The sequence below is a fragment of the Jaculus jaculus genome, chromosome 11 (genome assembly GCF_020740685.1).
Source record: "Jaculus jaculus isolate mJacJac1 chromosome 11, mJacJac1.mat.Y.cur, whole genome shotgun sequence".
Lineage (NCBI taxonomy): Eukaryota > Metazoa > Chordata > Mammalia > Rodentia > Dipodidae > Jaculus > Jaculus jaculus.
The window spans coordinates 79,504,166-79,530,351 of record NC_059112.1 but is presented as its reverse complement, the minus strand read 5'-3'; the positions used below and the strand labels follow the sequence as shown (position 1 = coordinate 79,530,351).

The 26,186-nt window shown below is 38.2% G+C and overlaps 1 protein-coding gene across 11 annotated transcripts in view; it reads left to right on the top strand.

Annotated features, from left to right (window-relative positions):
* The window catches only part of Mecom (MDS1 and EVI1 complex locus), an 806,791-nt gene that overhangs the window by 735,555 nt on the left and 45,050 nt on the right, over positions 1-26,186 (top strand). For 9 of the 11 annotated variants that reach the window (XM_045161392.1, XM_045161395.1, XM_045161388.1 and 6 more), the window contains exons 3-4: positions 9,931-10,065; positions 22,627-22,729. In XM_045161392.1, coding sequence (XP_045017327.1) covers positions 9,931-10,065; positions 22,627-22,729 — 238 coding nt within the window. Of the gene's footprint in view, positions 1-6,208; positions 7,011-8,679; positions 8,699-9,930; positions 10,066-22,626; positions 22,730-26,186 lie in introns of those variants that run through there. The other 2 variants (XM_045161393.1, XM_045161390.1) reach the window with 2 other exon arrangements.

Sequence of the window (26,186 nt, the reverse complement as noted above, 5' to 3'; positions counted from 1 at the left end):
AGAATTGAGGTTAGTTCCAAAAAGTTTACTAACTTCATTCTGACCTAAAGTTAGACAGAATGAAAGTTTTAGTCATCATAATTACCAAATTACCAGATGGATGGTAAGCATAATTTAATTTATTTTCTATAAAGTTAATAGAGGATAGTAAAGTTTTTCTTCAGTGATATAAAAATAAATCAGTTTCTTAAACAAGTTCACTGTTGTGCTGCTTTGTGTTGTTTTGTGTTTTTCCTTAGTTTTTGTAAGTATTGGCTCATCACTTGTTCCCCTGAATGTAATATTCAGCTCATGCACCTCAGAGCATCAAACACGTCTACATTAGAGCATGATGAAGAGAGAAATAATAGTATTTTGCCATTTTCCCTCTCTACTAAGAGTTTACTATACTTTATTAAGGTGTTTCTTGATCATAATGCTTTCATCTAAAATCGTTATAAATTTTTTGTTGTTGCTATACTTTAGCCACTCAGTGTAATAGCTCAGGATGGAAATCCATCAGAATAATCTAACAAAAAATATTTTAAATATGGCAGCCTTAGTTGGAGTTTGGGAAATAAATCTTTGAGTATAGTAATTTATTCACTTGAACTGTTGTTTCAGTAAAGTATTTCATCTTAGTTTCCAAAGAGCTGCTAGTCATTATTAAATATATGTAAAAATCGAAGCAGAAAAACATTGCTTCCATTTTGGCCAGATTCGCTGTAACCTACTTGTGTTAAAAATCTGATTTTTTTTGAAAACAGATCACACAGGATTCTTCCTGTGTAGTGGATTAATGGGAAGGGAAGTAGGTAATGCTTCACGGGGACACTTTGGCATCACAGTATCTGTAAAGGAAGGATTCCATGTCGTAGGGATAATACTGGGGGTGATAATTCCAAACACTCGCAGTGCCGTCCTACAAAGACATCAATATTTGTAGGAAATCAACCCTCCAGCAGGCCTGGCAAGCCAGACTGACCCCAGCAAATGAAAATAATCAGAAGTAATTAGAAGCGTGCTGGACGGCTCCTCGGAGAGCAGAGCAGGAGAGTAAACATGCCTGAGTCCTCCAGCCACTGCAAAGGCCCATGTCTGAGCTGTTAGGTGCCCTGACCTTGTCCACATAAAGGTGTGATTTATGAAGTGCAGGGCACAGCAGCAGGGCTTCTGTCTTCTCCTGGAGAACCGAATTACTGAGGTGGACATTAACATGCTTTCATTTGGGCCTATTTCCAGGCCAAGGGAAATTTTTTATTTACATTTTTTTACCTTTAATTTCCTCTCTCTTTTTTTTTTTTTTTTTGTTAACAGCACCCCCTCCATAGATTTAAGAGGAAAAATCCTTTAACTGGGAGAAAGAAAAGCAGAGTTTGTCATGAATGACCCCATATCTCTCTCCAGAACGGTGGCACTGGGGTGCTCCGGACACTTAGAGCCTTTGTCTTCTCAGCCTCGTGTGTTTGCTGGACAGTCATACATTCTGCCTGCCCAGCACTGTAAGACCCAACTTCAAGTTTAAGCTTGTGAAACACTTCCTTGATTGGAAAATATAAATAATTAAAATTAAATGGAATGTTACCTTTGATAGCATGGCTATCTGATCTAGTTTTTCTGCCTTGGTATTGTATTTCATTCAGGTCTTTGTCAGTAAGTTAAAAGAGTTAGAAGAAATTGTGGGTGGTGGAGAATTTGGAGGCGTAGAAGTGGGGAGACAAATTGGAAGAGATATTTATATAGGAAACAGTAGGAAGTCTCCTAACTCCTAATCGCATACACACATTTTTCTGATCTGTGTCTCACTTGGGGTAGGTAAGGTTTGACCACATCCTTTTCTTACATGGCAAAGGAAACATTGATTTTCTTTTTAAACACACATCAATATCTATACAAGAAGCTAATTTAATTAGCAAACAGTTATTGTTCAGGAAAATGTCAATTTCTCAGATTATTTCATGCTTCTTGACAAGAACTGTACAAAACAGGGCTTCACAGGACTTGGTGAATGAAACTACACTTGAGAATTGTGCAAAGGCACTTGTACATTCTTGAAAAGAGACAAAAAAAAAAAAAATCCCACCAGCGTTAAGAGAAAAATGTCAGCCTTGGAGTTCAGTTAGTGTTTAGCTACCTCAAGCAACCCAAAGCTGGAGACTTAAGGGAACTCTCCTCAGGCTGAGGTTATAAAGTGCCTTCCTCTATAAACTCAAAACATAATGTCAGGGTGAGCGGGAACATAGTTTATTAACTTTATGGTATTGAAAACTGCCAGCAAGTTGTCTTGTTTTTAAAGATTGTCCTCTGCAGAGTGTTACAGTGCTGTTTGTCCACAGGAAGCCCATTAAAAGTGGACAGTGCAGTCATTTCATCTGGCTTTTGCCGGACTGCTTTTCTTTCCTTTAATGATGTGCTGGAATGTACCAAGCCCATAGGGTCTCCATTAGCAGAACTTTTACTTCTGGGACGACCATGAAGTTTAAGGCTTAAAAGAGGCATCAGTTTACAGTCCTGCGGGAATCACTTGAATGCTATAGTACTAACTTCTTACTGCTTTAGCTCATATATTGACTTATTTTAAATAAACAGTTATACAATGAAGGCGGAGGCAGTGGCCTTATTGGGAATCTTTGGGCATTTTAAAGATCCTGCAGTCCCCACAGCCTGGGGAGAAAGGAAAGGGCCTGAGGAGGGTTTATGCCCTTTTCCATCCAGGAAGAAAACATATTAACCTCTCCCACCCCAGCCCTGCCATCAGCCCATGGGGGATCTTTGCTACTCCCAGAAAATCTATCCACTCAAAATCTCAGATCTTCCCATGCATTTTTTTTTTCAGAAACAATTAATAGGGATAAAGAAGTATAAGTCCTTCCATTTTTTCTTTTGTTTTGTTATTTATTTTCCTTCTAAAATATTTTTTTTTAATTTTTTTTTTTTTTTTTTTTGTGGTAGGGTCTCACTCTAGCCCAGGCTGACCTGGAATTCACTATGGAGTCTCAGGGTGGCCTTGAACTCACGGCGATCCTCCTACCTCTGCCTCCCGAGTGCTGGGATTAAAGGCGTGCGCCACCACGCCCGGCTTAAAATATTTTTGAAATGAGATTCTTTCTTAAACATTTCTGAGAAATATCTATTTTTTTTCACTTTCTGTTTTTTTTTTTCCTATTCTCTTTCCATAATATTTAGATCCTCTGTCCTGATACATGCTTGCAAATTAAGTCTGGTTTGCGATTATAGTAAAGCTATTATTTTTAATAGCCCATTTCAAGGGCAGTGCTGAACCCTGCAGAACATGCGTGTTGCCTGTTACTGCTGAGAGGGCAGCAGCCTTTGCAGTGACCTGATGTGTAACTGGGAACTACTGTAAACAGATTTCTGTAGAAATCCTAAGGAATAAAGGGAGTTGTTGGCAGCATTTGGCTCCTTATATTTACTTATTGTCTTAGAAACCTCCTGATGGAAGACAGGCTAGCAGAGGTGGCCAGGAGTGGGGGGAGGGGGGTAGAGGTGGGGTGATGGAGTATCACTCTCTCTTTGCAAAACTTTGTCTTCTCTGTTAGCCTGGTCTGCTTCCCTTGTGGTGGGCGGGGAAGCTGGGCAGTTCTCCTCTTAAAGGTCACTTGAAGAGGCTGGGGAGGATAGACCCTCTCCTCACTGTGGGGTTGGGACTCTTTCTTTAAATGTCCAGGTGTGATCAGAGCCGGGTATTTTAATGATTCTGTTTTTACACGAAGTTATCACATAACCAAGGGAGGGAGGGGGAAGGGAGGGAGAAGTGAGTGGTAGAAAAGGGAAAGGGAGGAAGGAGAAAAGAGGAAAAGGACAGGAAGAGATAAGAGGGAGAGGGATAGATAGAAGGAAGGAGGCAGAGAGAGAGAAAGACCGGAGGGAGATGGTCGTTAACTTGTTGTTTCTCTTTGCCCAGATTCTTTAGGATGGTCTCTTTCAGTCTTTTTCCTAGTTTATTCAGTGAAAGACTGATAATGATGGTAACAATAGTATTAGTAAAGGAATACTAATAAATAATAATGATGATGCTATAATAGAGCCTCTATGTCTCTAGGTAGAGCTTGAAAGTCTGAGGAAGCATGTGTTAGGCTTTTGACTGTATTTGGAGTAAAGGATATCAGAGGTAGGTAGACACGCGCGCGGGTGGTGCCGGTGGACTAGAAGCTGGGTACTGCCGGGCGCTGTAAGGGAGGCGAGACTGGGCTGTGGGCACCAGAGGCTGGAGCTGTGGGCGCCGCGCTTTATTTCGGGACACAGCGCCACCTACCGACCTTTCTCCGTACCTGCAATGATGCAGCCTTGGCCAATCACCCCGCCACCCACACCAAAGCCCAATGTGCATATCTATATAAATATTTTAAAAAACTCAAAAAACAAAACAAAACAAAACTCTGAGGCCCTTTTTCCAGGATCCAAATTTAGCCAAAACGCGCCACTGATTCCCCCACGACCTTTGTCTCTCCACCCTTCTTTCTTTCTTTTCAAAGCAGCTCTGGGAAGCACCAGCCTGTGGAGGCTGCAGGGCCAGCGCTGGGTGGGGTGGGGGTCCTGGAGGGTTTGGGGTGTGCAATCTCTCTCAGACCCTCTGATCAAGCCCCAGTGTCTGAAGCGATCGTTTCCCCAGATTACTTGTATTTAATACACAATGCATCATAAAACAAATCTCTCATCCTGACAGGAAGAAAATAGAACAGCTCATAGCTCGAGCTGGTCCAATTTATGGCTAAAAAAAAAAAAAAAAAAAGAAAAGAAAAAAAAAAGAAAGAAAAAAAAAAGGCTCCGACAATGGGCAAGTTGAGGAAGGGCAGGAAATCAATGCTGCAAAGCTAGGACTCTTAAATGTTCTCAAGCGCAGAACTCTATGGGAATATCTTGACCGGGCTTTACGTTATTTACAAAGGATTTTTCCTGTCTTGCCTACCACTGCTGCGCGATTTTCCTTCAAACAATGGCCATTATCTGAAATAACAGTTCAATGTCACAGATAACAGACCACCGAAACGAATTAGTCACCACCTCTGGTCATTTTTCTCTCTCCCACATCCCTCCCTTTTGTTGCTATTTTTGTTTTTCAATCAGCATTTTGGGGGGTGAAGATAGATGTACTAGATTTTCACAGTTACTTGCACTCAGAGAAAACCACCAAGTGGTGTCACTTGTTTATCCTTCTGCAGATAAAGTTTAACCTCAGGACACTCTGGGCCCCTCTTGCGGGCTCCACGTCTGGTCTGCAAGCGCCCCGGACTGGGGCACTTTGCCTAACTTTCCATTGTTGAGTTTGGAAGAAGTTGGATTTTGTTGATTTGCTTTAATGAATGGAGTTTTCTGCTGAAAAGCATTTATTTTCATTTAATCGATGGGTGTAAATCATCCAAGTCTGGCTACAAGTAAACATGTAGATTCTTTTATTTTACCATTCGTTCTCCATATTCTTTCTTCCAATGTCGTTTCTACATTGTATTGATGTAAATTGTCCAAACGGATATTATAAAGTCAGCAAACATAATGGTACGCATCATTAAAAGCAGTATTCATGACATTACAAGTTTAAAAATTCCTTAACTCTACTTCTGTGTGTACATGGTGTTTTATTCAATGTATCCAAGAAAGTGGCAAAAACTTACCAGACAGTCCTAAACAATACTCTGTTTGGGTAGGTTATGTGTAAGTAATGTTTCATAGTTTAAAATTTGTTCTCAGAAAATTAACAGTTTACAATGCAGCACACTTTTCTGCTGGCCTCACTATAAAAATGGAGGGGATTAATTTGAGCACAAATATCAATTAAAATTAAGTTTCTTTTAAAGGAGGCGTAGCAGAAAATTGGAAATGTGTGCCAACTGTTCGCTCCTGAAGCTGCTCTGAGACTTTCTGAACTAATTACATTTGGTAGAAGCCGGTTATCCCAGTGTCATCCTCCGCCGCCCAAGTCCCCTACAAACGCTTCTCCTCCCATGCCCCACCCCCACCCCCCCTCTCTCCCTCTCACACACACACACACACACACACACACACGCACGCACGCACACACACACACACACTTGTGCTCTCCGTACATCGAAACCAAGGAGATTCCCCTGGGGAAAAGAAATCCTGCCTGGCGAAATCTCCCCATTGGTTGTTTATCCGGGGAAATCTACATGTTTTGGGGGGGGGATGGTGCATCCATAATCAGTCTGTCCCTATAGGACTTGGGTCTTGGCGACCTTTTTGTGACCTCTCCCGCCAGAGGAGGCTGCTGTCACTTTAAAAATTTACTGAAAGAAGAGCCCGTCTGGCTTCCGATCTCTCCGGGCGGCGGGAGATAGCTGCCTTTCTCCCTCGCCCGGGGTTCTTTCTGGATGGCCGAGCAGATCCTCTTTAAAGAGACAGTTCATGAAATAGAAACCCGGCGGCGGAGCTCGGAGCTGCGCGGGGGGACGCTCGGGTGAGGGTCTGGGACCCAAGACGGCGGCGGCGGCGGCGCGGCGAGGACCGGAGGGGGCCCCGAGCTGCCCTCGCCCCCCCAGACCCCCACCTTCGCCAGCTCTCCTCCTCCCGCGGGTCTTCCCCCCTGGGAAGAAGTGGACGAAGTTTAGTGGGTTTCAGATAACTTTCATTACACCTCGGGCTGATAAGAGCGAGAGAAAGTGAGAAAAGAGGGAGGTGATGGAGCGGCGGAGAGGCGGCTGCGGGCTGCTTTAGGAAGGGGCCCCCGGCGGAGGACGGCGTTTCTGGTCTTAAAACACACCATTGGCGGACAATATACCCGAAACGCGTGGTCCCGGCGACCAGATCCCAGACAAGGACAAAGTTATCAGACACCCGTTTGGAAATCGACACGCGGGGCTTAATTTTTTTTCTTAATTTAATTTAATTTTTTAAGTATTTGGAAATGTCGCTGGGGATCGTTTAAAAGGACTTTTCGTTACACGAATGCTGGCCAGGGACTGCTGGTCATTTTATTTGTTTAATTCTTCTGTGATTGCGTCTTTTTTTTTTTTTTTTGTTAATTGCTGAGTTGAGGCCATAGAAAACGTAAGGTAAGAGAACTCACTTAAAATAAAAAAAAACAAGAAAAAAAAAAAAGCTTTGTGGATGAGCGCGTGTGTCATCCGGGACCGCCTCCGGCGTGCACCCGGTGCGCCCAGGCTGCAGGGCGTCGCGCGCGGCGGCTCCTCCGGGCTCCGTCCCGGCTCGTCCCGCCGAGCGGAGCGGAGCGCTCGGGAGCTCGGGGTCGGCGCGCGGGCGCTTCGCCCGGCCTCTGGCGGCTCGCCCCGCCGCTTGCTCAGCCTCGTTCCCCAGCACCCCTCTCCTCCTTCCCCTCCCTCTTTGGGTCTGTCGGTCTGTTTCGGGGACACAGAAGGTGGGGTTGCCAAGAGCTGAATTCCTGGCACCGGCCACGCGACTTTGGAGCGGCTTTCGGCAGAGTTCCACCTTGTTGCCAAGTCACATCCCTGCTGGCCAGCAGCTCGGGGCTGCTCCGACAAAAGTCACTTTCGGACCCTTTGGCTAGGACGGTGGGATCTCCCCCCCCCACCCTTTCACTGTTGACTTTTTGAAAGGGCCTTTCTCTCTCTAAAGTCCATCGAAAGGAATTATTTATTTTTTAAGCTATCTTTAGAGCTTGACAGCTTTTAAAAATACAGGAGCCTGCCTGCATTAGATGGGGTGACAGATGATGTTCTCTTACTTTTTTTTTTAAATTCCAGATTTCCGAGACATTTGGGAGACAAATGCAATTTTTCCCAGCAAATCAAAAGTGAATATTTCACTGTGGTGGTGGTGGGTAGTTCTAGATAAAGTTAAGCTTTTGTCTTGGGACAAGAATACTGAGTAAGGAAGTTTATATGTTGGTGAAACCTTTGAATAATCATGTAACAGATTATGTAAAAAAGACATTCTTTGGAAATGAATCTTAAAAAAAAAACTTTGCTGTTGACAGTGGCAATGGCAAGGATGTTAACACAAAATAAAATTACACCTAGACTTTTATGTGCACTATATGTAATCCTGAGCTCCGGACCTCTGCAAAAGGGAGTGCTTGAAAAGCTAAAGGAATGGATGCCTCCTGACTTTGAAATTAACAAGTTTTCCATGTCTTTCTGCAATTATGAACTGGAACATTTCGGTGACTTCCCCTTATGTCCTTTGGCAAATATTTTTCTGGGGTGTCAGTAGACCTCCCTCCCTCTCCCCTTCTCTCTCTCTCTCTGTCTCTCTCTAATTTTTACTAGTCAAGGAAACAACAAATGGCCAACAATAAATAAATAAATAAATAAATAAATAAATCCAAACAAGCTAACAAACAAAGCTGAACAACCCCTCTTTCCATTTATTATTTTAAAATAGGTGTTATTCCTTTCTACCTTTTGGACAAGGGAGACATCTCAAGTTGCTGTTTGAGTTCTTCAGTTTGTGAAGTTGAAGGAACATCTTAAAGTCTGTAATTGTGCAAGCAAAAAATTGTTAAAATTTGCCTCTCTAGATAAAAAGAGTATGTAAATGTATTGTTAAAGTGAAGGGGTGTTCTTGAAAGGAAACTGATGAGAGAGAGAGAGAGAGAGAGAGAGAGAGAGAGAGAGAGAGAGAGAGATTAGTAATGACTGTCTCCCGCCTCTATCTTTTTCCATTTTCCTGTTTTAAACTCTGGGACAACACACTGCCCTTCAGTGGCCCCATGGTCAAGGGCTTGTTCAGAGTGCTCTTGACTGCAGCCCTGAAGTTTATGGTGAGTTAATGACTTGAATCTATAATTGGGTGATTACCTGAGTTCTATGCAAAATTGCTTTTGGTCTACATATCCCAGAGTTGAGGGGTAATTTTTATGCAAGTAGAAGCACAGAAGTGTTTTTTGAAGCTTATTTAAATTCTCTCATTTTCTTTCTAAACTCAGTTGTTTAGTCTGTGATAGGAAACTTCCTCCAAGTTTGCATGAACCATTGACATCACATTAGCAGCCTCTGTAGTTCTCCAGCATTAGGTCACCAGCCTGCAAATTTTGCCACTGGTGCTGAGAATATTCCTGATACTTGTGAATCAGAATAACTTGGTTTGAGGATGCAACCCTTAAAAACAAAAATGCCTCACTTCAATCTGAGGTTCAAAGGTGTCCTTAGTATTATTAATGTTTGTACAGGTCACTGCAAAACCTGTTAAAAATAACAACACACAGAGCCACATGTGATGTTGGAAATATATTACAACATTCTTAAGTTTTCTTGTACTTGCTCACAAGCCAGTTTTATTATTTTTGTTTACTAGACACAATGTGTAAACATGCCTTGACATGAGTTAGTTACCTGAAACCATAGCTTCTAATACTTTGTATGTTAGTATTTATTCAATATTTTTACATTTTTCTTCATTTTGGTCAGAGGCATCTATAAGTTAAATTGTATCTTCACCGAAGAGAATGGTTGATTTTTTTTTTTTCCATGAGGTAAAGCAAACTAGGAAAAAGGAATTTAATCATATGTAGGCTAAAAGTTTTAATTAAATTAAAGTGCAAAAGAAAATACATGTCTACTTGAGGAGACTATCCAAAGATAAAATATTGACTGCTCAGTTATCCAAAACTAAATATTGAATGTTTAGCTTAGAAATGTTATGTTACTAGATGCTATTGTATATTTATTACTTTTGTAAAAATACATTGGATCAAGTAGGGTTATTGCATCCATTCACGAGTGGGAAAGAAACAAGCTTGTACTGAAACCAATTAAATCAGATTTTGTAATGAGTTACAAATGCGTTATTCCTTTTAAAACAAGCAGTACATTGTCATTTCCACCAACACATTATTATGTCTCCTTTTTAAAATATGCATGCTGTCTGACTTTATTTTTTCCCTGTGAGAATCAAAGGAAGCATATATATTTCAATGAAATGTTTTCAAGCAATTAGCCACCTTCCTGAATGGACCTACATGGCAATTTATTGTTCTCATCTTCCTTCTTGCAGATCTTAGATGAGTTCTGCAACGTGAAATTCTGCATAGATGCCAGTCAATCAGATGTAGGAAGTTGGCTCAAGTACATTAGGTTCGCTGGCTGTTATGATCAGCACAACCTCGTTGCATGCCAGATAAATGATCAGGTATGTTGTAAAGATTTTCTTGTCTTTCTTTTTGAATAGTAAAGTATCAGTGAAGCTTGCAGAACAAAAATACCATTGGGCTACAGTAGACCCTTGTGGCCTGATTTTTGATATGATGAAAGGTTAATACACAAATATCAGATGCAGAACAGTCATTCCAGTGATATTTTGTTTGGGTAGCTTATTAACTTGCTCTAGTATCCTGCATAGATGCTCCAGTTCTCTTTAGTGTGACTAAATGACTTAGAAACTAAGTAATTATTTGTTGCCTACTGTTTACATTTTTATTTACCACCCTAGGAGATACAGCCACAGGAAGTACTAACCTAATCAAAAACACAGATTTTATGAAAATTTTCAAGTGATATATCTGAAATGTTACATGGTTTTATTTGAAGTAGTAGGTATATATGTAGGTATGCATTTTATTAGTGCAGACTTACCTGATAATGCATTTTAGATCAATTGTTCTAATTAAAATGAAAACTTTTACTCTTAATCAAGCACTCTTTTCTTATACATATGTAACAGTTTAAAATTATCACTACTTGAGATTGTTTAGTGTTAATATAGAGGGCCATGCAGTTGACTTTAAGAACAGTCTCTATGAAATAAAGCTCATGACAATAACATGAAACACATTTCACACTTAATAAAATTAGATTTGAATCTTATAGTTTAGTTTGACAATACCTAAAATTACAAGAAGTACATCCTGTTAATTTTTGTTACATAAACATCATTGGATTAAAAGTACTTCTGTTATAATCATTTGTTTCTTTTCAACCAATGGTTACTTAAATCAAGTATGTTTCCAAGACTCTGTTGAAATGGTTGCTTGGCAAATCTATGAAATCATCACCAAGAAAAAGAAAAGTTTAAATTAGATGGTTCCAATTGAAAGCTGTTAAATAAAGCTAGCATCATATGGCCTAAGACTCTCAATCATCATTATGAGATTATTCTTTGGCATTTTCCCAGCTACCAGATAATTTTTACTGGCTAAACTATATACAAGGTAGTAAATTATAAAATTAGGTTTAACTGGGAATTGTTTTTAAATCTTCAACATATATCAAAAATAACAAACCAATCAATTGGGCTTTCCCATTGCTATAAGAAAACAGAGGCCTTATTGACAAAGAAAAATATTATGAAATTAGCTATTGATTATGAGCAGAAAATATCCCAAGACTGTCTTAGAGCCAATGTCACTACCAGCAACAAACACATCTTGAGTACCCAGTATTTATAAATATGGGAAAAGGTTAGGTGTTATAAATGAATAAACTGTTATGTTTCCTAAAAGAGAAAATGGGGGACCTCAAAATCTCATTTAAAGATGAAATTATATTGTTACAATAATTATTTTCTATTTCTACTTACTGACAATGGGAATGATTTCATTAGTCATCTAAAACTGCTGTGGACTCAGTGAAAAGATGATTTAAGAATGTGACTTGTTCCCAATGCAAGTCCACTCATTGCCATTGTTTCACTTAATATTTATGTCTAATGTTTTATAATATATATGCTGTTGTCCCTGCTAAACTTGATTGCATTGAAAAGGGAAACTCTTATAATTCCTAAATATGAATCAGGTCACTCAATATAGTAAACATTTTAATTCTACTTTTTATTTTTAATGCATACATTATAAAATACATTGCTTCCAAAAGATAATATGGTTATTTTTTAACCCAATTAATATCATGTTTGCTTATTTTAACTGAAGATCTGGGGAAAATAGGAATGGCATATAAGGCTAATATTAAGTCAATTACTTACTATTTCTTTAAGTGCTTTAAACTTCTATACTATGATGGTAGAAATCTAAGGTGGCAATAGAGTGCATATCAAGTAACACAATTGTGTAATTGATATTGTATGCTCAAGTAATTTCATTCATAAACAAGGGAGAAAAGTCAGAGGTAAAAGTCACATGGGTGTGACAGGTATATATGCATACAGTTACACTTAGCCCAGTTGACAAGACAAAGGAGAACAGGCACCCAAATAGCTTGTCCATATATTATAAGCATGATCATTTATAAGTTTGTGTGCATTTCCAAAAATCCCTATTGAGACAAGCAATTTTAGGCAGCTTTGAAATGTGAATGGTAGAATAGGTACAATGATAAAAGAGCTGAGTAAAGAGATTCTTTAGGTCTGTGTTTGAGATCTCTTTTCCATGAGGAATCAGATCTACCAAGTGGTGAATAAGCATATCTCATCACATAATGAACACTCCCATCCAGTGAGATATTACTTCATATCCAGGTATTGGGAGAAGCCGTGGGTTAAGGGTAATTATTAAACACAGATGACATCAACTTACCTGTGTGGCACAAAGGCAACACATTCTATGAGAAATTGTGAAAATACTTCTCTGTGCTCTGATTCATGGAGGGAGTTTAAGACACTGAAAGATATTTAATAATGCATAGGCACATGCCCTGGGCTCTTAAGGGGAAGAATTTCAGGTGAATCTTTCAACAACAGCCTAGTCATGATGATGCTTATGTCAGTTAACAAAGGAAAAGGAGGATCCCAGAACAAATCAACAATGTGTGCATTATGGTTTCTTTTCATGAAGACAGAAATTTTAAAAATTATAGCACTGAAGTTAAATGTTAAGCTATTTAAATTTCTTTAATGATGTGAAGGTTATAGAGAATATCTATACATAAGAATACATATATATGCTAACATGATAAAATAGCTTGAGAGTAATAGGGCTGTCAAAATATATATCCCCAATCCAACTCATACTTAACTTGTTTCTGGTGAATTGTAGGCTGTTAATAATGCTAATAAATAATAAACAATGTGATATGTATCACGTTAATAGAAAACAAGGAGGAGTCAATTAATATTTTCTTCATACCTTTTTGTAAGTACTTTATTTGAGGTGATTTTCCTTGGGCTAAACTTTCTAATAGTGTGTGTATGTTACTTTATTTCACATACTTTTTTTTTTTTCCAGAATAGTCCAGAATGAGTTTTGAAAGGGCAGCTTTCTTTCTTGACACCACTGCCTAGAAAGGCTCAAGTCTTATGATTTTAGATGTCTCTTTCATTTCATGTTTTCAAAATGACTGTGGTGATGCTTTTGCAGGTAGACATTCTGAAAGCCCTGGTGTTGTTATTGAGCCATAATTTCTAAGCAGTTGCAGATTCTGACCTATGTTGTGTTCCCCCCAAAGTGCTGAATAAACTGTAATAATTTATCTTTATGAAAGAAGGCCACACCAAAAACACTAGAACTTAGACCACTGTCACTCAAGCCATAAAATATTAGAACCTTTCCAAACACCTGAGCTTCCTGATCCTTGGTATGCTAGTCATTTTTACCATATTCCCTGAAGTTTCTTTACAGTGTTAGGGAGCAATACTGCTGTTCTACAGTATTTAGCTGGACATTTTAAACAACACAGACAGTGCTTAAACAGCTTCACATATTATCCATCTGAAATTATCTTTGATTGGTGACAAGAGCAAATATTGGCACTAAGAAGTAGGGTAGGAAAGGAGCAAAAACACAAAATTGGATAAGGGAAGCTGTCCCAATCTGGATCCTCAAGAGAACCATACATATAGAGGATGCATGAAAGTAGTTTATCACTTATTCAGAGGTTTCATTTGCAACTTGAAGCACCCATACATTTAAAGTCAAATAGTTCAAATTCAATGACATGCTATTTTTTAGAAGACTGTCAACCATATAATATTTTTCCCCTTGAGGTCTTATAGATCTCTTACTTTGATTTTGCTCAGTGACTTTACTCTGCTGTTGCTTCTCTATCTATCCTATGATAACCTCCTTTTTAAGCCTACATGGCTATACATTTTATCTAAATAGGAAGCCAGGCTACCTGTAGGCCATTTTTATCCTGAAGCAGTGCTAGCCCTCACCTTTGAATATATTCACAAGTTTTGTGTACTCATGAAGGAATAGTTCACTACATACTACAGTTTTATTCTGATATTGCTTTATAGTAAAACCTTATTGATTTTATTCAGGGAGGTCATTAAAGAAAGTCATGTAAGTTGACCTTTTAGACTGAAAACAAGCCCATCTTTCCATTCATTGTAACTAGGTTGATCTGGGTATGTGTTTCAGAATAATCCTTTAGTTTATGTGTGTAAGTGTTCTGCATCATAGGGAGGAAGACAATTTTATTGAAACTCCTGGCTCGCCCTCACGTGGTCATCACATGGAGTAAAGTTCTCAGAAACCTAAGACATTATTAATTTTGCCATTTACACAAGGTGATAAGTCCTTTCATTTTTAAACTGGCCCTTGGCATCTGGTATTTAGTAAGTAGAATCAGAGAACTCTAACGTTCCTCTGAATAAAAAGAATTGTGTCGATAAGATATTACCTAATGCCTGATGTATAGTTTGGAGAAATGAGATGGAGAAGAATGTATTCCCTATAGAGAATACAAAGTTGGAATTCACTGAAGGGATGGATTCTGCCAGCTCCCTGGTGGTTAATGAGTGGCAGCAAGACTCTACAGTGTTTTCAGTTGGAACAGGCATTGTTCTCATTTGTGCTTTACCTTATAAACTTTTAACTGCTTCCAGGACTCTCATGGCTGATTTGGCACACCCGCTTTTACTCTCCGTAGGTCCACGTGAGTGATGTTATCAGCCTGAGTGACACTAGTGGTGTTATTATTATTGGAAGCTTATTATGGGCCCAGTTATTAACTTTTTTTCTTTGGCTTCTTACTGATACACTTTCCTGCATCATTTAATTAATACCTCTTATGAAACAAACAGACAGACAGACAGACACATAAACAAGTCAAATCTTCTCTATCTCTACCTAAAATGTGATTTGTTAACCTCTTCCTCCTTAAAAATGTTTGTCTCCACTGTCAGGTAATTTGTTAATTTCTCTTCCTTTTACAAGGATTTTTGTCCACATTTTGCATGACTTCTTTTGATGTTAAAGTTATTATTGGCTTTGGGCATTTTCTTTGCTTTTAAGTCAAGTTCTACTTTTATACCAAAGTTATGCTATGCTGTTTTAAGATGAATGCCAGCTGGCAATACCCAGAGGCTGGCCTTGTGAACAGTACCCAAGCTGACTTGGGAGGATATTGTCTGGCTGATAAGTTAGTTCTTTCACCCAAAGATGAAACTGTCTCAAGCATAATTTTCTATTTGATATTTACTTGGAAAAGCAAACACCACCATCTTCTTTCCCTGTGTAATCTACTGAGAACACATGATGATATAACTCATACACAGATTTTTATTAAGATTTATGGATGATACAAGTTGAAAAAGAAGGTGACCTGAAGTGGCAAGTTGAATTTTTTTCTTCTGTAATTAGTGTTTATTTGAACACATCACCTCTCACTCAAGGAGATCTGAAAGCATCATGTGCTCAGGAGATTCCTGCTATTTCTGGTATGAAGCCAAAAGGGTAGTCATCAGAATGCTTCACAAGTCTTCAAGGAGAACTTGATGGCCAAGGTCATGAGAAAACCTGCTAACTTGGCAGGACAAAAGTCAAAGATGATCGTTAGTTTCCTTTATAGTAATGGTGGGACTTTTATTAATGCTCATCAACCATTCAAAATAATCGAGAGTTGTTATAGGTTCAAAGAAAATGACCACCTTAAGGACAAGAGGCAGAAGAATTTTCCTGGTGGGCCCTGTAGAAAGAACCATAGAGCTTATTTTAGGCTACAAGGCTTCCAGGCTAGGCTTCTCTGTAGGTTCTGATACAATACTAATATGTGAGTCTTGACCATGCGCCTTTTTATACAAGCTAGAACCAAAAGCCAATTCTGTTTTCATTCATTTACCCAAATATGCTTTGTTTTATTCATATTACTAGCAAAGACTTAAGAAATAAATACCATATATATATATATATATATATATATATATATATATATATATATATATATATGGTGTATAGAGAAAAAAGTTCTTCAATAATTTCATCATGTGGATTGTGCTTTTCATTTAGGAAAAAAATGGCAAAGTAGTACCATTTTTATCCCCTCAGTTTTCTATGGCACTAGGAATTAAACTAAGGACTTTACAAATACTCAGGGTTTCACAAATTGAACTCAGAGCAAGAACTGTAACAGTGGGTTACATCTTCAGTCTCTCAATGTTTTTTGTTTATGATTTTAGGCTGTGACTCTAAGTATAAATTGATAATACCTTCTCTGGAGAAACTAAGGTCATTTTGTTTTGCTAAACTTGGTTATGATAAAGCTAACATTTTGTTGGACAAGTTTATATCCTGTTCCTCTGTTTTTGTCTACTGAAAATCCTTTCCTCTTTCTTACTTAAATTAAATGCTCTTTCTTACTTAAATGGCTTCAAATGTATAGTGGGGTCCTTTCTATAGAGCCTTACTACCAATCTTACACCTCTGCTGCACTCCTGAATTGGAGTTTCCACATGTCTGGGGGTAGGTGAAGAGCCCAGACTATGTTTCCTGGGATTGTTACTTGTGCATATGTTGTGTCTATGGACACATGCTGTCTCTGCAGCACCAGGACTGACACACACATCCACTTCAAATGTTTACTCTGTTCAAGCACATGAACTATCGCTTATCAACTCCAATCTGTCTTCCAAACTTGATTAGTGTCATTTAGCTTATTCTAGTTTTCTGAGTAGTACCTTCAATAGTGCTATGGAAAAATGAGTATTTAGGAAAAATCTTGGGATTTGGAGCAGGAAGCTATCAGCTGTCAGCTTCAAAGTGACAACACTGAAAAAGTTGTCTCTCAGTAAAGATTCTGCAGGAAATACATTTCTCTATTATTTCAATTAAAACAACTTCCTGGTTAGGTTGAAGGTCACTCATAATTCATACTTGTGTCATTTTTAGACATGCCAAATGCAGTCTATTAAGCATAAATAAAACTCTTTTTGGCCAGGAAAAAAATACATGGAGATTCGTAACAATGAGCCCTTGTTCATCTTTTAAAAAGTAAATGATGTGTTTTCTTTCTTTCAGTTTCCTTCCTTGTACACTGGATTTTACCTTCTATTTCAGTAGTACAAACCTAGTTTTCTAAATCAATACAAGTCTTACAAACCAGACACCATGGATGTTCTGACATATTCTAGAATTTTCCATTCTATATGCTAACAAACAAGTACCCATAGTATTATGCTCTATCAATGCAAATGGGAACATCATCAGTTTGTTGGTGGATTTGGTTGGACAGAAGCCTTGATAATAGAAAATGTAATTAGTCTGAAAGTCTTACAGCAGTGTTAACTTTTATATGAATGCTTCTGTCTATTCAAACCTTCTTTACTGATGCCTTCTTGAATGTACAAAACTAAAGGATAGATATTTAATGATAAATTCATAATTATAATTAAATTCAATTTTAATTGCATAAGATTTTACAACATAATATGTAATTAAATATAACTTGCATCATATATAGTTAGAATTAATCATATGCCACTAAGCATTCATTTCATGTTATATATAATTTATATATGCTATGAGGTTGCTAATAGTTTATGTAAATTTTTAAGCTTCCTCAAAATGTGAACTTTGTCACCTTTACATGTCAGAAATAAGTATATATAATTTGCCAAGACACATGTATATTTGTATTTTACAGTGAATGAAATGTGGCTAAATCAAGTCCATGAAACCACTGCCTTTCATCCTTCATTTGGCCCTGTCTGGCCCTGTATTAGCTGAATGGACATCCTCTACATTCAGAACTGATTTCAGGGTTTGATTAAAATGAATTTAGTGTAATAATTATACTATTTAATTACTATTTACACATGTAATCATTTTTTGTTTTGTTTTTGAGGTAGGGTCTCACTCTAGGTCAGGCTGACCAGGAATTCACTATGTAGTGTCACAGTGGCCTTGAACTCACAGCAATCCTCCTACCTTTGTCTCCCAAGTGCTGGGATTAAAGGCATGCACCACCATGCTTGGTTCCTACATGTGTAATCTTATATTTATGTCTTAAGTACAAATTTCACTAATACTAAAAGCAACCAATTTTGAGTTTTCTGGTGTTGGTTTTCAACTATCCAAAATGATCAATACTTTTTTTTCTTTTTAAATTTTGGGATCTTGCTAGTTTAAATTAATAAATGTTGAAAGAATTGGTTATTAAAATATAACTGTAGATATTTATCTTTATAAATTAAAAAATCTGGAGGTGCAAGTGTAATAACGATGCTTATAAAGATAGAAATATAACTTCTAAAAAAATGGTACTCAAGACACTTTTAAAATTATTTATGTGATAAAATAAAAAGACTATTTTGACTTTTAAAAATTCAAAGTGTATGAAAAGATGGGCATGTTCATAACTTGTGCTTCTGAAATTTAGCTACCAAATGTATATCCTGGATGAGTTAACACAGTTTTAAATATTTATTATAAATTTTTAAAATTAGAATTTACATAGTTCCTTGCTGTCTTGCACTGTTAGGACCCATGCTTCTGCGCTTTCATATTATACTGGGAGTAACTGGGTGCTGTTCTTTCTACAGAAGTATTCTGAGACAGAAAATGATAAGACTTCATGGCATTGGTTGCATTTTTTTGGTCAGTGCTTATGATTTTTGAGACTTTTTTTCATATGCACACTCTTGCTGAATTCATCACAAAATTTCAGATCCAGAACACTGTTGTTTTTGATCCAGATAATTTTTTTCCATAAAACTATGATGGGAAGAGAGATCTGCTAACTATTTTATAGAACTCAGCATAGTAATTGACTCCTTTCCATTTTTTTTCTGCCAACTCGAGAAACAGAAAATTAGTATCTTCTGGTATAGAACTCAGACAACAATTTATAGGACTGCCCTATAGCTGGGTCTTTGGGACTTTGGGAATATACTGATTTCACAGACATTATATTTCTATATGTATGTAAATCAGTGAGTCTACATATATCAGTTTTGCTGCACATTGTATTTGCATTTTCTATTTGCTATAATATCTCCGTAATAACACAAATGTAGCCATTCCCTATTTTCTGAAAAACGTGATTCCTCCAGGATTACATACCATGATTTTTCTAATGTAATTGTTTTGAAGTAAAAGAAAAATATACCATTTTGCTTTGGGTTAGATTACTGTTCTTTCACAAAGCCTTGCTAATGTATTTCTAATATTGTCATAAAGCAAACTGAGTTTTTGTACAGACATCTCTGGGTTTAAGTATTCAAATTGTATTTTGTGGCTATTATAATTAGAGAAAGGAAAGGTAATTTGACTTAACTGTTCCTAATATCATAGCGAATGAGAGACAGTGAAAATCACCAGGGTAGAGACACCTTGAGAAAAGGACTGGATATGGAAGGGTGTAGTAAGTAGGACTTCGAGGCACATTCTTATTGCTATATGAGGAAGCATGCCCAGAATCTGCCCTCATTATGTCTGGTGATTGCCAGTTCTTCTCATACCTCAGTTTCATGATCACCATAAAAATTCACTTAAAATTGAAAAGAACACCCTGAAGTTCAAATTCACTCTGCTTTGTCTTGCCTTTCATGGCCTGGAATGTCACCTTTTACCTCCAGTAAATAAAGCCAACATCAACACTTTTCCATGTCTTTTATTTTTTATGCACTCAATATTCTTCACATGACAATCTGGACACTTAAAGGGAAATTACAGTAGTGATCTATGTTCTTGCAAAGAGAATTGTCTTTATAATATATAGTTTCAGTGTATCCATCATTTTCTTTTTGTTCCTTGAACTGTTCATATTGAATTGAGCAAATCTAAAATGGAATTAAAAGAGACATGATTAATAGCAGACTGCAATGGAAGAGCGATATCATAATACTTTCTTAAAATGGCCTGGCATGTGTGTCTAAGTAGACACAGAGACAATCACGCAGTTTTACTCTCTTGCAGAGTATTGTCCTTTTAACTTCACTATTTCCGAGAATCCACCAAAAAGTCCTAATATGTCACAATTCAAATGTCACCATGTTGTTGGAAAGGAAACTAATAAGTTAAACCTGTAAGAGATGCCAGAAAAAAAGAGATGACTCAAAGTGTTGAGAGAAGTCTATTGTTTGTTAAGGGGAAATAGAATGAAGAACAAAGCAGAGCATGTACAAGTATTTAACTAGAAGCTCCAGGGGGAAAAGTACATCAAGCCATTATTATAATTTTTATCTGGTAATGTTTTGGGCAGAACTGTCTCTGTGAATACATCTCTAAAGAATGGAGAATGTAAGTGCTTGATTTTAGGTAAAAACTACAAATTTAGTGGTGTGTGTATGTGTGTGTGAAATACAAACAGTACATCATGAGGACCAGTTTCCCTGCTTGTCTGTATTCTGTCTTTGAACAGGTACAAGAATATCAGGTTTTATCATAACATCACATATTTTATGTTTGATATTATCTTCTATAAAGGGACTTCTAGAAAGGTGGATAACCTTCCATTGAATGAAAAAACCATACTAATTCATTTAAACTACAAAGAAACGAAGCAGAAAATATTCCTCAGTAAGGCATTTTTGAAATTTAGTACAGTTTTGTTCTCTGGTCTTTTTTATAGAGAAAATAAACAAATGGACTTCAGAGCCACCTACTGGAATAAAGAGGCACAGACTTGCATTTCATGTTCTTGGATATTTTTTTTTTAAATGAACAGATAGATCCACACAACTAATATGTGAATATCTCTGTTGAATTTATAAAACATTTTATCAGCTTTTCTCAGTATGAAATTATCAAGTGGTCCTGCAAGATATGCTGTTTATCAGTTATATAGAAGTTTGAGGCCCATTACAAGCACAAAAACAACCCTAGGAACAAAAAACCCAGTAGTAAACTCTAATACGATGTTTTTATTTCTTGGTTGCATTTGTGTTATATAATTTTTTCTTTTTTGTTATTTTTATTTACTTTCATTTGTGTGTGCATGTATGTACATATTTGATATATGTATATTTGTGCATGGGCACACAATCTCTTTGTCCCTGTGGAGACCAAAGAGAAACCTCAGAGTGTTGGTTCTTCCCTTCCTCCTTCTTTGAGACAGGGTCTCTCTGTTTGTTTGTTACTGGGAAGCCAAACTACCTGGCTCACTAGTTTTGGTGTTCTCTTGACTTCATCTCCCATTTGCACATTGAGACTGCAAACTGTTCTCTGGTCAGCAGGCTTGTTAAATAAGTGCCTCTATCCACTGAGCCATCTCCTCAAACATTACCTTTTTAATGTAGTTCTGGATGTGTGCGTGTGTGTGTGTGTGTACGCATGCATGTGTGGATGTACCCATGCATATGCTCAGGTGTTTGAATCTGACTTATTTTTGGTTCACTAAGGCTGAAATCTTGTTTATGGTTAACTTAGTAAAAGGATTGTGATGAGAAACACAGAGGGGGAGGGAGAGAAAGAGAGGGAGGCAGACATTCATTGGTGATGTTATGGGAGATATAAAGACACAAGACAAGAGAAACTTTCCAGAGAATATTGGCATATTTCACACAAACCTTGTGGTAGAGTGTAATTAGTTTCATTTCATTAATTAAGGTACAATTTTGTCCTTTTTACAAAACCTCAATCTGGTCATCGAATTGTAATTTAATACATAGTCTTAGAATCAAATGGCAAATCACAAACATTGTATGGTAAAATGAATTAACATCTTGAAGATTTTCCTGCTTACATGTCTTTATAAATGAAAAATAAAAAGCCTGTAACCTGGACATGTGCATTGGGTGACAGCTCCTCTTAGTCACTGGGCTGCTTGGGAAAAGCAGGTGGCTCTTGGTGTTTTTGGTCAAGGCTCTTCCCACCCTTACCCTGCTGCTTTTCAGACAGTTAGTAGCAGACTGATTAAATCCTTCTTGTCGTTAGCACTTTGCTAGCAAAAGGGAAACATCAACGCTCCCTCCCCCCACGAGGCTGATCACAGAGTGAAAGTGAGGTCTGATGCCCGCTGTTGGTATCCTACTCAGAAGCTTAGGTAGGAGAGCAGGACCTGGCTCTGGCACACTCTTCTGATTGGTGATAGAGACTCAGTATTTCAAAACCAAAATACTCTCCTATGATTTTGTTCTCTAGAGATCTTTCCATGTCTCTCCAATCCATTCCCTTTGGAACATGTGGTGGAGAAGAAGCTCCTTCCCCTGACTCAATCTTAGGACAGCTCAGGGTGAGCTCAGCTGCTGCTGGGTAATGTCAAACATGATTCAGCTCTGCATGGGAGTGTCTTGCTAGGTGCTTTGAGGAATTCAGAGAAGGGAACATTCTTTGTTAAACATTACCCAGACCATAGGTGGCACAGCAAGCGTCACATTATAAAAACCTGACTTGTGAAATTAGTAGGATTTGAAAAAGTTTTATGAACTGGATTGAGAGTTATAGCTTTCCATTTTGTACAAGGGGAGTCTCTTTTTAGTGCACAAACCAGAAAGCACCATGTCCTTTGATAAAAATTGAAATAGAAGAGAATATGTGTATTAAGAGATGGGAAAAATATACATATGTCTTAATGTATAGCCTGCCCTTTGTTAATATTTACTTCTATCTTTCCCACCCCCATGCTTGGACCTTTGAAGATATTCTATAGAGTAGTCACAGACATTGCACCGGGAGAGGAGCTCCTGCTTTTGATGAAGACTGAAGACTACCCTCATGAGACCATGGCACCAGACATCCACGGTCAGTGCTGCTCAGCCTTGCTCTGCCTTGTCACCCTCTCTGGAGCCTGACACACATCCAAAGGGTGTTTCATAGCTGGCATTTCTTTATTAGCTTTCTTGTTTATACAGCGTAATTTGTGTATGTGCGTGTGTGTGTGGGTGTATGCATGCATGTTGTGCTTGTATGCCATGTCATGTATGTGGAGGTCAGAGGGCAACTTTGGATGCCTGTGCTGCCTTCCACACTGTTTGAGGCAAGATCCCTTGTTCACCACTGTGTGAACTAGGCTAGCTGTCTGGCGAGCTTCTGTCTTCTCGGGTTCTTGTATCTCCATAGCCCTACAGTGTCATTTCTCACAAACCATTCTCCGGGAGTGGCTGCTACAATGGAGACACCCCAGTCAGCAGCATTGCTCCGTGCAGTGCCGGTGAAGGGGATTGTGAGGGTGTGAATAGAACATTGCCTTGGGTTCTTGCCATGCTTTCCCTCTGCGAATCCTTTCACTGCTTCACAGTCATTCCAAGGAGAAAGAGAGAGAGAAGGAAAGACAGAAACATGAATATGTGAATATGGGTGCATCAGGGTCTCTAAACACTGCAAACAAACTCCAGATACATGTACCATTTTATGTATCTGGCTTCATGTGGATCTTGGCAAATCACACCTAGAGTGTTAGGCATTGCATGCAAGTGACTTAACTACTGAGCTATTTCTCCAGCCATGAGAGAAGTTTTTTAATGTGAATAAAATCTGAATTATCATGATTCTATGCAAAGAGGAAAAAAGAAGAACTAGAACACATGAATAGAGGAGGAAATTTTGGAGCCAGTGGAATTTTTATTTGCTATGTGGTATTTTTAAGTCAAATAAAAATATGATAATTAGTAGTGATGTGTGTTCAAGTCAGGTTAAGGAAAAACTGAGCTCTTGTTCATGTGTCCTTGAGATGAAGTGATAGTTTTTATTTGTTCTTCCTATGTTTCTTTCCTAATATAATGTGATTTGGTTCACCATTAATGAGATGGTGGCTTTAGGGGATTCTTGTAGTTGGCAGGACCTCTGGGAAGAGCCATCTCTTCTGTCAGAGAGGTCGGGCTCTAGCATTCCAGAGAACTTCAGCTTTTCCTTCTATCTCTACGAAAGGAGATGTCGCTATTGGCTGGCTTTTTGTTTATTTATTTATTTATTTTTACTCAACCACTTTTTGATTAAGCTGCCACTTTGTAGAATATGCCAGTGGCAATTTGTGTCCCTTTTGGTCTTCATTTTCCTCCTGAAAATGCTAATGTGCAAATGACTTTAGAAACAGAGTTTCCAGTCTGCCTAGTGGTCTGGTCCACTTGGAAAGAATGCTTAGACAATGCAGGGTCCTTAATGGTGTAAAAGATGCAATCTGGGCTTCCTCTAAAGGCCCATTATCACACCCATCTGTAAGTGTGAGAACTGAATGTTTCAGGCAGTTAGTGTATAGAATATAATGACTATTTTGCTATTCCCAAAATCTTAAATAGACATGAATATTTATTTATAATGTTGCAATTCATAAATCAACTTATGATAAGACATTCTTGGCACATAAGTTTCTTGTTGCTTTAAGTGTATCATGCCAATGTTCACAAATACACCATATATTAATACGTCTAGTATTAACTATTGATTTATAGTTTGGGCTTTTAGGAAAGAGATTAAAACACACCTATGCATTATCTTCTAGGTGCTAGATACACTGTTCTTTGCATATATTGTCTCGTGTAATCTTTTACACATTGATAAAACCTGAGAGAAAATAACGATATACATTTTACAATTAGAAAACCTGAGGCTGAGGTTAAGGAAACTGGCTAATAATGCCACGTGGATAGTAAGTGGTTGAATGAGCCTTCAGAGCAATGTCTCTGCTGTCTATGTATTTTCCATGTATTTTGGGGTATGGAAGTTCTTTCTGCATGTGGACATAGACAATGAATCTGTGAGTAATGTTCCAAACATTAGGTAACATCTCTTTTATCTAATTATCATTGAATTTCGGATCTCTACAGCTAAGGTGATTTAACTTAACTCTCTACATCCAACATCAACTAATCCTTTTTTGTTGTTTGTTTGTTTGTTTGTTTTGGTTTTTCGAGGTAGGGTCTCACTCTGGTCCAGGCTGACCTGGAATTAACTCTGTCATCTCAGGGTGGCCTTGAACTCACGGTGATCCTCCTACCTCTGCCTCCCGAGTGCTGGGATTAAAGGCGTGCGCCACCACGCCCAGCATCAACTAATCCTTTACCTTTGTTCTCCACCCACCCCTGTGTTTGGTGTGGGTTAATCTAAACCATTATCTTCAGTTGGGCCTGTCCGTGGGGCCTGCCACACTGCAACTCCTAGAATCCTGTACCCCATTTACGTGATTTTTCTGTTCTCATCTTAATGAGGACTTACAAAGCCTGTGCTCACTTCATTTCCCACTCCTCCTTCTCATGTGCCCTGGAAATCCATTATACTTTCCAATAGTTTTGCCCTTCTGTGAGTGTGTTGTGGTCTCTTGTGTCTTTACCCTCTACCCATGTTATTCCCACTGTCTGGAGTGCCTCACATCTTCCCATTTTACTCATTCTAAAGCCCTCTCTGAACCACTTTCCCTCAGATTAGCTGGATTGAGGCATGTTCCACAAGGTTTCTTAGGTCCTGTGCATGCATCTGTTATGAAATATACCATAGTTCTTTGTTAATATAGGTACCCCTTTGGATTTATTTCCCTTGAGAAGTGTCTGACGTTTGGAAAAAGACCAAAATACCTCTCTCAAACATTTAGTCAATTGATAACTGAAGCGTTACATAGTCCTTTGATGTAGGTGTACAAAACTGTGAATGTGCACAGTGTTTGCTCTGTGGGTTTTCCATGATCATGAGCTAGACAAAATGCTTCTGTGATCATATCGGTGTGAGGTGTGTAACTGTGGCCTTGTGCGTGGGCTCACCGCTATTGAACACAAAGAGCAGGAACAATACCATCCCTGCCTGCTTCTTTAGAACCTCCTTATCTGTGTTCGCCCACTACTACAATCCACTGGCCTTGTTGACTGAAAATGAAAACTCATGTTTACTATTTAACAAAGCTAGATAAATGGTCCTAGAGCAAAATAAAGTAGACTTGAAGGGTGGAGAAACATTCTGTGATACAGTCTAAGTGATGATGGTTTGCTGATGGTGACAGGATTGGTTATGGCACACATAGGGCCTTTGTGTACCCTGTCTCTTTCAAGTAACTTAGCACTGGTCACAGAATGAGTAGAGTAAAGATGGGTTAAGATCTCGATGCAACCACTTGTCTTTCCATTTCCTAATCAATTATTTGATTTCTATGAGCCTCAGTACTTTCATCTGAAAATTGGGATTAAAAATAAATCAGGCCTATAATTTTTCATACTTGGGTTTGAAGAAATAACTCACACACTGGATTGAGAAAATATATGGTGTTCTTAAATGT